Source organism: Diadema antillarum, unplaced genomic scaffold (assembly GCF_040938485.1).
Source record: "Diadema antillarum isolate AM-2024a unplaced genomic scaffold, OU_Dant_1.0 seq00000006_RagTag, whole genome shotgun sequence".
NCBI lineage: Eukaryota > Metazoa > Echinodermata > Echinoidea > Diadematoida > Diadematidae > Diadema > Diadema antillarum.
Genome location: NW_027271128.1, coordinates 104,267 through 117,906, shown reverse-complemented (window position 1 = coordinate 117,906; position 13,640 = coordinate 104,267). Strand labels below are relative to the sequence as shown.

Here is a 13,640-nt window from a genome sequence, read left to right as displayed (position 1 = left end):
GTCTGTGGTTAGACTGGGAAGCGAAGATAGACACATACATGGATTCAGCAATATCGCAACTGACGGAGTCGGAGTTCATAGAGAACTTGGACGCCGTGTACGACATGGACAATATGTGGGAGGATGAACGTTTGATAGTCCTGTGCGAGGCTGTGGAGTTTTATCACTTTTACTTGCGTACACCAGAGGTGGTGGAAGAACTATCGCAATACATAAAGTTACACTGCTAGTCACTTTTGGCACGAGTGTATGATAATGTTACATTATCGCGATGCACTATGCATTGAATAACAACAATAATTCAATTGCCTATCTGATCTGTCAATAACGCATTAAAATTGAAGCCGAGCAATCCAATTGGGATCGAATATGAAGAAGAACTACAGTCTCGACGTGTCATACTGTTAGTACTTTCTCGTCACATTGAAGGTTGAAAGAAAGAAAGAGAGAGAGGGAGAGAGAGAGAGAGAGGAGGGGAGGTAGAGAATGAGATTTTGTCTTTTGTTAAAAATTGCACTGATATATACAATATACATTGAATATATATATATATATATATATATATATGTTTGCATGTACGAGTGTTCGGTGTGATACGTTCAACTAATTAACCAAACGGGATCTTGTGTGAGACCCTATTACACACACACACACACACACACACTCAAATAATGATTGATAGAGTGAGAGAGAGAGAGAGAGATAGGAGGGGAGGAACAGAGATTTAACTAATATATATATATATATGTCTATATATATATATATATATATATATATTGCTTGCATGTACGAGTGTACAGTGTGATACATTTAACTAATTATCCAAAAGGGATCTTGTGGACATGCCATCCTATTACACACACACACACACACACACACACACACACATACACGCAACCCTGAAAAATTATAAAGTACGATAGCCCAGGGACATCGTCCTTTGCTCCTTCGAAAATACAAAGTTCAAACGTCTCAGAGTGCACAAACAAGTTTTAAAAATAAGGGTACTTCAGTAAGGTGACCGGTGGATATCTCTTCGTCTTTCTTGAAAAACACAGCCCTCAAAAAAAAAAAAGTACGATAGCCCATGGACATCGTCCTTTGCTTCTTCGAAATACGAAATTCAATCGTCTCAGAGTGAACAAACAAGTTTTAAAAATAAGGGTACTTCAGTAAGGTGACCGGCGGATGTCTTCATGTTTTTCTTGAAAAACACATCCCTCAAAACAAAAAACAGAAAACAAAAAAACAAAAAACAAAAAACAAAAAACAAATTGTAAAGTACATTAGCCCATAGATAGCGTCCTTTGTTTCTTCGTCGAAATACAGAGTTCATACGTCTCAGATTGAACAAACAAGTTTTAAAAATAAGTGTACTATAGTAAGATGATCGGTGGACGTTCCTTTTCCTTTTTTAAAACACAGCCCTAAAAAAAAAGTTTACGCAATATGATGTAAGAAGCTAGTACCATAATCACTGTACATAACGCCCCTTGCTCTGACCAGTATAAATATAACTTGCGAGAACTGGAGTACACCCGTTCAAAAAAAAAATGGACAAACAAGGGAACTCTGGAGCTGTCGCTGCACCGCCACCACCACCACCTTCACCTCAGAAGGGGGGGGGGGGAACGCACCCCCCAAGAAAGAGAAAAAGAAGAAGAAGGAGAAGAAGCCAGACCATATCCCCGCGGGGACTATGGCCTTTTCCTTACCGCCGGGAGTCCAAATACCAATGTTCCAAGGACTGCCCCGCAATGGGGATGGTGACATCATCATCCCCTTAGAGCTGCTAATGGCAGTTCAAACGCCAGATGAAGAAGATTACATTTGGTAACTCTTCTTCTTCATCACACACCACGTGAGTATACCCTTACCTGTGTTTTTTTTTCCTAGAACCGTGTACTATTTTTGTGCCTTGCATGTTCACTCGAATATAAATTGACAGTCCGTGTTCTGACGTATCATCATTGTCATTCTAGCAGCATGGATTCCAATACATTTAACGAGAGACTGACAATATGCAATTCGCTTGACGATTTGAATGCATTGTTAATGGAATATGAACAGTACCAGGGTAAGTGTCATACGTTCATTCATCCCTACAAGAAATGTATGGTTTCCTGCGTGTTTGTGTCTGTGTCTTTGTGTTTTGCCAGTCAGTCTCTATTTTTTTTATCTTTGTTTTTTCCTTCTTTTTTACCTTCACATATAGACCAACGTCTGCCACCAACACCACCACCACCATCACCATCACAACTCACATCACCCCTAGCGACCGAAGCCGGCCCCCGGACCAGCCAAACACATTTTCCACCGCTTTCCACCGAACCACCACTACCTGACATCTCTGCTGCTCCTGCCCAGCAAGGCGGCACCAACACCACCGCGGAGGAGGAGGAAAAGGAGGAGGAGGAGGAGCAGGAGGAGCAGCAGGAGGAGAAGAAGGAGGAGGAGGAGGAAGCAGATACACCCAGCACTTCTCACGAGTCGCCATCTCCCTCATACTTTCTTCGACGAGTGAGTCAAAGAACCAATAAGAAATTTAAAGCCAATGTTGTTGATTACACCGTCTCTTTTCCTACTCATAACGAACTGACGCCACTGATAGATGCCTTGCCGCTTGCCAGTAGTTTGTTTCAACGTATAGTAGATGATATGATAAGAGATGCTAGTGATCACGACATGATTCGACTCGTTTTTAATACTCCCAAGTTAGACAAGCCCGTAAGTCTTCCTTTTGTGAGAAAAGATCAGCTAAGTCACGATGTGTTCATGCAAAAGTTAGAGGCAACCTTACAGTCCCACGAAGAAATAACCTTGGACGAAACGGTAGCTTTCAACGTGATACATATGGAAATGCCAGTAGGTGGTAAGAGGAATAGGAGAAAATGTTCGGATTACGATGAATTACTGAAAACCATGCGATGTGTGTTGCGCATTAATAATACTGACAATGATAGAATGTGTTGTGCAAGAGCGATCGTGACCATGATAACCAAAATTGAAAATCACCCCCAAAAGCGATCTATTCAACTCGGTACTAGATTACAGAGACAAATGGCTAGACAGTTGCACGAAGCTGCTGGTATACCCATTGAGCAGTTGTGTGGTATTCCGGAAATTAAACGTTTCGAACAAACTCCCATGATGACCAATTACAGAGTAGTGGTTGTTTCCAGAAGAGCCTGTAACTACATCACCTATATTGGTCCCGAAGATAGAGATCATACGATTTATCTTCTGCAGACAGACGATCACTATGATTTAATCACCTCCATGAAAGCCTTTTTGAACAAAAGCTACTATTGCGAGAAGTGTATGAAAGGCTACGATCACAGGCGCGAACACTCTTGCCAACGCATTTGCAAATTGTGTTACGGTTCGACTTGTCCCGCAGTCAGCCGAGCGGACGAATATGTAGAATGTCACAAATGTAATCGTAGATTTAAGAACGCTACTTGTTTGAAAAATCATGTCGAAAATAAAGTGTGCGAGACCATGTACAGGTGCGTGACGTGTGACAGAAATGTCAGCGTGGAACTCTTAAAAAAACACAAGCGCGAGCATGACTAGAGCAAGAAATTTTGCAAACACTGTCAGGGCTTTTTTCCGTTCAATCATCAGTGTTATGTCTCACCCGAACCCCTCGAGAAAAATAAACAAAAAAGTTATATATTTTTTGATTTCGAGTGCACTCAAGAGAGTGGGATACACGTGCCCAATTACTGCGTGGCCCAAATTACCTGTTTTGAATGTCGTGACCAAGCTATCGACACTCCTTGTACGCATTGTGGAGAAAAGAGACAATTCATTTTCAAAGGACCCACGACTGGTGATGATTTTTGTAAATGGTTGATAGACGAGCATTCCAACGTCATAGCAGTGGCCCACAATATGAAAGGGTATGATGGGATGTTTGTTCTTGATTATCTCTATCGCAATTGCATCATTCCCAAGATGATTTTGAACGGTGCAAAGATCATGAGCATTGATATCTCCTTGAATGACATCAAGATCATCGACTCCCTCAATTTCTTACCAATGCCTCTGGCGAACATGCCCAAAACTTTCGGTATTGAAGAACTGCAAAAGGGATACTTTCCTCACTTTTTTAACACGACCAAAAACCAGGCGTACACGGGTCCCCTACCCGATGTCAAATATTATGGTCCCGATAGTATGTCTTGCGCCAAAAGGCAAGAATTTTTGAAATGGTACGAGAGCGAGAAATCCAAGAACAAGGAATTTATCATGGCAGAACAATTACACGCATATTGCGTCAGCGATGTCGACATCCTGCGCAAATGTTGTATGCGCTTTCAGGACCTATTTTTTCAAGCTACCAACGGCGTCATCCCCTTTGAGAAAAGCATCACCATTTCCTCGGCCTGCCACTATGTGTACAGGAGAAATTTTCTCAACGAGAATACCATTGCTGTTCTTCCCCCTAAAGGCTATAATCTCCGTTACAAGCACTCTAAAGTCTCAATAGAATGGCTAACTTACATGAGTGAGAAAGAGAATGCGTACATACGTCATGCGAGGAATGAAGGGGAGGTAACGGTGGGTAGATACAGGGTAGATGGTTTTTGCGAAAGCAACAAACCTATCTATGAATTCTACGGGTGTAAATATCATGGATGTCCCAAGTGTTACCAATTTGATACGCCTAGTCCAGATTATGAAGATAGGATTATGGGTGAATTATTTCTAGACACTCTGGCTAGAGAAGCGAACATTGTACAAATTATGAAGGAGTATCAAGTGGTCACTATGTGGGAATGCGATTGGCAGAGAATGAAAGACGAAAATCAGGTACCGCCCCACATCAAAACAATGCCCGGTATCGATGACTATGTACCACTTGACCCAAGAGAGGCTTTCACGGGAGGTAGAACCAATGCTACTTGTCTTTTGTACGATTGCAACGAACACGAAAAAATCAAGTATGTGGACTTCACCTCTCTATATCCATGGGTGAATAAGTATGGTGTATACCCCTTAGGACATCCCGAGGTAATTACGAGCAATTTCAAACCTGTTTCCAACTATTTTGGTCTTATCCGATGTAAAATACTACCTCCAACTGACCTCTTTCATCCTGTTCTACCTAGTAAGATCAATGGTATATTAATGTTTCCATTGTGTAGAACGTGCGCTGGAGATTACAATCAGCAAACCTGCCAACATTCTGACGAAGAGAGGATGTTACACGGTACTTGGGTTTCTATCGAACTGAATGAAGCCATAAGAAAGGGTTATGAAGTTAGCTCGATCGAATCTGTCTGGCATTTCCCCCGTAGAACGCAATATCAGATATGCGAGGAAGAGGAGGAGGAGGAGGTAGAAGAAGAAAGAGAGGTCTGGGTTGGGAAGCCACGCGACGAATCAAAAACTGGTTTATTCCGGTATTACGTAGATCAATTTTTGAAAATTGAACAGGAGTCCTCGGGGTGGCCAGATTGGTGTAAGTCAGAAGCCGATCGACATAAATATATCGCGGATTATCTTCGTCACGAAGGTATAGCGTTAGATAAAGAAAACATCAAGAGAAATGAAGGCATGCGCGCGCTGGCGAAATTACAATTATGTTCATTTTGGGGTAGGTGGGATATGAGAAATAACTTGACCAAAATAGAGATAACTCATGATCCTGCAGTATTATACGAGTTTCTCACAGCGGATGACAAGCAAATATTACATTTAAACTTCGTTTCTGACGAATTGGTAGAAATAAGATGGCAAGTGGCGGAGGAATTTGAGGAACTATCTAAACAATCTAACGTGGTCATAGCTGCCTTCACTACCGCTCAGGCCAGGCTTAAGTTGTTTCACATCTTAGATCGTCTAGGAGATAGGGTGCTCTATTATGACACGGATAGCATCATTTATGTCGAAGGAGGACATATTCCCGACGAATGGTCGCCTCCCTTGGGAGATTACCTCGGTGATCTTACTGATGAATTGGATGGTCGTTATATTGTGACTTTTGTGGCAGGGGGGCCAAAATCTTACGCTTATCAATTGAACGATGGTAGTACTGTGTGCAAAATCAGAGGGATCACTCTAAATTACAAAAATTCCCAAGTCCTGAATTACAATGTCTTGAATCGCATGGTGAAAAAAATTGAATACCAAAGAAACTTACAAAGTAACGGTCACCGATAATCATCACATCACGAGAGATATCAAAAGACAGCGCATTTTGTCTAAACCACTCAGCAAAGACTACCGCATTGTTTACGACAAGAGAGTCATTCAAGACAACCTGTTTACCGTGCCATACGGATGGGTTCCCCACGAATAATAATATAAATCATACCTCTTAACAACAAGAAAGGCCATTTCGGCGTATGCCTCTCAAGAATGATGAACGTGTCTGATTCTCGCGCACGGGTGAACGAGGGGGAGGAGGAGGTAATAGGGGAAGTGGAGTATCCGGTAGAACTCACGGAACGTGACATTTTGACAGTTAAGCGAAATATGCCTTGGAAATCAGTTTTTCTATCTGCTTTCCTAACCCTTCTTTTTGTAGTCACCTTTAGTTTAACTTATCATTCGGAAGAAAAAATCTTAAAACTCCTCCAAAATGGTGTAATTCCAGATACTGACCTCTTTTAGCCTTTACGTTCATTCTTTTTCAACGCATCCAACATCCTGGTTTAGCTATTAAGACGCAACACTAAATAATGTCCATCTCATCAGAGTATAAAATAGACTGCGATGACACTAAACCGCGTTAGTTCAGACGCGATTTCTCGAAATGAAGAGGGGAAAAACACTGTCATCGTCATGTCGTTAAAATTCATTCATCCATTTACCTGCATAGTGGCAGGACCCACGGGGAGTGGTAAGACAGTATTTGTCCGGAAAATTCTAAACTCTCACCGCGAGATGATCGATCCGCCTCCAGAAAAGATAATATGTGACCGTGCACCTCAAAACGAACAAAACGTCGCACACACTGATTTTGCGTGAGGACTGAAAATAAGTGAAATGGGTCAACCTAGCCGAGCTTGACTTTTTCATATTTTCTGAAAGAGCGGGTCTTTTTTCACATTATGCTAAAATGTGGTATCATAAAACGGGCAGGAAAGTGTGTTTTTTTAGCAGTTTATCTCGAACATTTTTGGTAAAATAGTGTGATTAGGTGCGTCTTTAGAATCCCTTTTTCATTTCTGAAAAACCTTGTCCTCACTCTTCACTTTCAACTCAAATAACTTTTGAAAGGATAGTGCTACTGCTTTGAAAGTTGGCATTTATTATGGACAGAATGTGTTAATAAGGCATGCTTAATTTCAGTTTAATCTGATAATCCCTTCATTGTTGTAACCCTGGTGGTTTACTTCCTGTCTTTTGTCCCATTCATCGCACAGCCAGCACGGTTTGATAAAGATTAAGCGCTTGAATAGACACTGTACTTTAGAGCCTCTTTTCTCAATTCACACATTTCCTGAGTTTGTGCTTTCTTTCCAATATTTAGATAGGTTAGAAGAGTCCATTTGATTTGAGTTATACATCATTTTAAAGCTTAAAATCTGCTCTTAAAGAATATGGTCTTAACTAAAAATTCATGTCTGGCGACTTTTTGTTTGTTTTGAGGTGCAGTGTCACATATGGTGTTACGGGGTTTATCAAAAAGCTTACGAAGAGATGATGCGAGAAATGCCTTTTGTACAGTTAATAGAAGGCATACCGGGCAATCTGGACGAGCTGATAGATCCTACATTTTGTAATCTTATTATCATAGATGATTTAATGTCGGAATGCGGTAATGACGCGCGAATCACCAATTTGTTCACTCGCGGTTCTCATCATCGCAACCTCTCCGTCATATTCATAGTACAAAATCTTTTTCACCAGGCCAAAGAACTCAGAACCATCAGTTTAAACAGTCATTATCTGATTGTGTTTAAGAACCCCAGAGATAAATTGCAAATTGCTCATCTAGGTAAACAACTATACCCGGGGCGTGGCAAATACTTGCAAGAAGCGTACCAAGATGCCACTCGTTATCCTTATGGATATTTGTTGATTGATCTAAAGCCCGAAACGCAGGAAGAGTATAGATTACGTAGTAAGATATTTTCTCCCGATTTGACCGTTGTGTACGTTTGTAAAACGTAAGATCAGAGAATTACTCTCTTTTGTGCATCACGATAATACGTGGGGGTTGATAGTGACTGGCAGGTAGCCATAAAATAGACGTTTGTAGCATTTTTGCGTCACTCTTTCAATATGTCTCGCAGATTAAAGAACCACTTGCCGGAGCTGCAAGTCTTGAATAAATGTAATTCTAAACAGAGAAAGGCTCTTTTAGAATACGCCAACAAAGATCTCATTTTATGTCTATCCGAATGTTGCGCAAACTGCTTAAAAGGTAACGTTCAATTAACTAAGAGTCAGAAGAAGGCATTATCGCGGCACAAGAAAGAGCTGCGCTTCGTAGGTAACAAACGCAATGATTATAATGCTCGAAAATCAATGTTAGTCCAGAGAGGAGGTTTTCTCACATCTCTGCTGGGACCTATTTTGTCAATGTTATTAAAATGATGTATTTTCTAATCAAAGTGATACTAATAGATTAAGTTTAAGGTGTCGAACGAGTGTATGATTGTCAGAATCGATTCTCTTTGTCAAACTTGTTGGTACTTGTCATGGCTAATAGTAGTAGTAGTATGCAAAACACCAAGAAAATGGTATTGGTGCCTCACGATTTTGCTAGTTCTTTGCAAAAAGTATCTCCACAGCGTGAAACACCCACGGGTAAAGCTCTGTCTATATTGGACGAGTCTATTCGTGATGTGCTAGAAAATCACGCCTTATCGGATAGAGAAAAATTGCAAAGATAAATGACATCTTGTATAGATACTTGCAATTGCAAAAGCAAAACAGTCGGAAGAAGCCGATCGAAGTGCTCTTAGGAGAGCGACACGCAGATACCCATGATCCGACATCTACAAAAGCACAGTCCGACGAATTGTCTGACCATCAATACGCTACCTTGAAGGAGGATGTGTTAAAGATTTTACCCCCCTCGGTAAAACATCGAGGGAGTTTGTTATTAGATCATTTACTGCAAAAGAAAGACAGCACCGACTGGCTGAATAAAAATAGAGAGTTGATCGTTGGTGATTCCATTGTACCAGGCTCAAATGTAGTAGATCTAATATACGATGTCATGAGGGTACGCAATACGCACGAACCAGCGGGTTGGAAAGAATTTCTTAAAATTCTGATCAATACCAATACGCCCGAATCACTTATTGTCAATACGGCACGACGCAACGCAATGCACGATATGAAAATTAAAGGGGTCATACCTACGTCTGTGGACAAGAGGGTTACTAAGGAAGGGTCTAAGAGCGCAAGCTCAAGGATGATGATGACTACACGTGCAAAGAAAAAAAAGAAGAGAACTCTACCTTTCAAGTGGGAAAGTCTCTGAATTATTGTGACCTATTGCATTGAGATTTGAGAGAAATGTGTTTATGATAATGAATAGTATAGTATTTTTCTTGACGATAAATGGCTAAGCTAATGTTACTGAATACGTTGATACATCAAGACAATTGTTGAATGTGTATTGTGTTATATCATTTTTATTATTATCTTTCTCGTCTTAACCCTACCGCGTCTCGGTAGAATAAGAGGAAACGAATGGCCATGATAGGTCACACATATTGATACCATACATGTATCGCAACGTTTTGATGCTCCTTCGCCGTGTATTGTTTGGTGTAATGTTTTGTTATAGGATAGATTACAATTGATGCCTTACATGCATCGAAACGATTTAACGAGAGTACAACGGTACCTATTGACTTTTATGACACTTGTGTACGATCGTCAAGTTTTATGTGAAGACGACTGATTTTTTTTTTCAGCCTACCCGATGGTATTGTGAAATGACGTTGGTAATGATTATCATAATCATATTTTATGCATTCACTGAATGTTACAATACATAAGGAACTTCTACGTAAGACGTGTACACGTGAATTCAAGCAAGATGAAGACAAATGAATATGAATTGTAAACGCTTTATTTATTTATTGAGACCACAATCGTGTATTATAGTCAAACATGTACAGACAATAAATCTACCATGTACAGCGTATAAAACTTTGCAACTGTATCACTCTTGTCCCAGTCTATGCTACACATTCTATAATCTTATAGACTAAGCTGCAATAATTCCCACAACCGAGGTTTTGCATGTTTGCGTGTGTGTGTGTGTGTGTTAGTGTGTGTTGATTAATACGGTTAGACTAATACATTATAAACGTGTAGCTTATGTGAAGTTGTGTGTGCGTGTATGTGTGTGTGTGTGTGTGTGTGTGTGCTGCTCTGGTTAGGTTAATACATTATAGCGTACAAAAATGTACATTTACTATATATATATATATATATAATTGTTAACATGCAACACCATAAACTCTATAAGATAAAAAATAACTATACAAATAGTCTTCAGGTTATAACATTCACGCCGTAATTCTTAATAATATCAACTATCACAGAGACAGAGCTATACATCATACATTTTGAGCATACAATATCTACGCCTGACTTTATGGCACCTATGTACATACGAATCTTAGTAATATAATCAGAAGATACATAGCGTAATATACCTACGTGTGTGTGTGTGTGTGTGTGTGTGTGTGTGTGTGTATTTGAGATTTTATTTTCTTGACAAGACAGTACGAATTATATTCTACGAATATACTTCTTACTGATACCATCATATCAGACAATGACATTATTCTACACGCGTGTGACATTGCAAACAGAATGCAAGTTACTATATCACGGTCAGTTAAATAGGATTAAGTCATGTCACGACAGTAATCATTACAGTGTACAAGACGGCACAGGGAGGGAGAGAGAGAGAGAGAGAAAGAGCTATATCTTATACGTACAAACTGCGAACATATGAACAGCTTCGCGGTACTTATGAGGGTACCAAAGACAACATGCTTCGACAGGTTATTATGTAACAGTATAGTCAGACACCTAATTACTACGGCATGCTTTGACGTACCACGTTAGAACCAGCATATCTTTCATAACATAGCATCTATTTCAACATCCACGACTTTGCTATTTGATTGTACAGAAAATTCGCATCTACCAGTGGTGGCGGAGAGTGTAAATAATTGTTGATGTAATGGTACACTCTCTGATCATTCTGCCCCCGTGTGCGAGAATTAAATTCAGACAAAATGCTACTCATCGAATCACCTCTGGCTCTACGTATAAGATAATAAAGACAGTACTGCCCGCACACTGTAGACCAGCTGGATTGTAGCGATTTTCTATTGTACGTCCACACATCGGCATTGGCATTCAAAAACTTGATAAAGTAGGGCGAACATAAAGTAGGGTGTCTACCATATGAATCAAAAAATTCACCACGCCCTCTACTGTCGATGTAAATAGCAATCCCATGAGAACCTATTTCTCTGTGACCATCTACATTCGCAATCAATGACACGGTTTTTTTCTCAGTCTCTCTTCTTCTTTTTCTTCCATTCCTTCTTCTTCTCGTTGCTAAAACTGGTAATTTATCGGCGGGAAATACACCAACAAAAGTCCCGTTTAGTTTGGGTTCTTTCTGAACAACTCCCAAGAGTTCACGCGTGTTCATCTCGACAGATATCTAATTACCATAGTCGAGAGTGACATTGCGATTACGATCAACTTCTAAGATAGATTCAAATTCGGAATAAACGACGACATTCACAGTTTCGGACAGGGGAGAAGCGAAAGTCCATTCCAGTCGAACTGATCCGGAAGTCTTGGGTTGAAAGTAATCGTCGGTCGACAGATCTGGGGTCAAATCAAAGGCGTAGATGGCGTATCCCTTTCCGTAGTCGTCTCTAGTGATATGATTTCCCTTGTCGTGAAACATACTATTGGTACCAGAAAACAGAGTTTGATAGGCCAAGATGTAATTGGGGGAAGATCCAGTAAACTGAGGACGGAGCGGTTTCCACGGAACTTGTTCTGAATTAGCATACAACGCTATGTAATTCAGGTCATAATGATGAAAATTGAAGGGATTTCTGGCGTAAGATCCATTGTAAGCCGTGTTACTGACACAACCAATCACCATTCGCTTGGGAATCTGTCCTATAACCAGGCTCTCTCGGGTAAAAGACAACTGTCCTTTAGGAATAGAAAAAGAGGTTGTCACGACTCGTCTGATAGGATACTTGGCCGTTTCCGTTTCCAATGTTTTAGCGTGCAGTAGCGATGTGGTCGGGCTCAATTTCACGCGTCTCACCAAGAGACTGGCTTCGGTGATTTTGACTTTGTAGCTTGCTTCAGGGGTAGACGACATGAGACTAAATGCGTTCTTGCTGCGATGAAGTTTGAATTTAATGTCCACCCCTCCCATAATCAACCGATCTTGGAACGATGCATCCACGTGTAGCCTTCCTACCATGTCTACCGTTTTAGACAATTTGGTAAACTCGTGGCGTTTATTCAGCCCTTCGTTGGTATTGCTCGAGGCCAGAGGGTCATTGATTTCCATATATCCCGCCGTGTCTTTGTAAAACAAGGACGAAGTTAGCTGCGACAATTTTGCATCGCGACCGTAGGTGAGAAGATTTTCGAACATAGCTCTATAAGGATGGGTGTTCGTGGAAGGGGTGATGAGTGTATCGTTGAACATCACATCTACCTCGCTGAAGAGCGAATGTAGAAAAAGATTGACTGGTGCTACAGAGGATTCATCGGTGAGGGCGGTACCATCCGCATTAACAACTTTCGCCTTGAGATGTAGCAGCGTTTGAGAAAGATCGGTATACTCTTCCGGCGAACTTTGCAGATGAAATTGTATGGGCGTGGCATCGGCTATGCTCGTCACGGGGAAGAACTCGACCCATTTTCCTTGCTCTATGGTCGTCTGAGTCGGGGGGATGCTGAACAGGTCAATTTCCGATTTAGAACAGTCGCACGATAACTTGTGTAGCTTTTCCATTATGCCCTCAACTTTAGCTTTCACTCTCTGTCTTCGGTTAAAAATAGTAATAGAGTGATCAGGACCGATCAAAAATATCGTTGCTTCTTTTCACCGGTCGAGAGCCAGTGTAAATGAATGCCTTCTTCTTACGTCTGGTCTTTTTATTCACTTTCTTGTCATTCTTCTTCTTCGTCTTTCTTTTCACAGGAGGTGCGTCCATACTCTCGACCAATCGACGTTTAATTTTTTTCGCTTGTGCGGCTGAAGCAGTTTTCAAACTTTTTCCCGCCATGACATCTTGAGCTACATTAACACCTGTTTGCAACGCTCTTTTCCCCAAGTACTTTGTACCAGCTTTCAGGAGTGGTACGGCCGATTTCCAGATACCTTTAAGCATACTTCCCAGCCCATATCCTCGTTGCACTCTCGCCCCTCGAAAATAGGGCAGAGATCCACTCCCATACTGGGGATGAGACCACACTTGTTCTCGATGGCGCGGCATTACACCGTTAATGTAGATAACGACAAGCTCTAAAATGGAGTTTAATTACCAACTTTCCGGACTGAAATGGCACTTTTTCCCCAAAGTCACTTCTTATATCAACTTGTATAGTGTCTATGTATTTTGATTTTACGGGCAGATAGTGAGGGGTTTGGTAAG

At 40.9% G+C, this 13,640-nt stretch overlaps 1 protein-coding gene across 1 annotated transcript; it reads right to left on the bottom strand.

Annotated features, from left to right (window-relative positions):
• Positions 1-11,668: 11,668 nt before the first annotated feature.
• LOC139724941 (uncharacterized protein F54H12.2-like) lies at positions 11,669-12,997 on the bottom strand. The gene has a single exon (XM_071636061.1). The coding sequence runs from the start codon at positions 12,995-12,997 to the stop codon at positions 11,669-11,671; it is 1,329 nt and encodes a 442-aa protein (XP_071492162.1).
• Between the last annotated feature and the right edge of the window lie 643 nt (positions 12,998-13,640).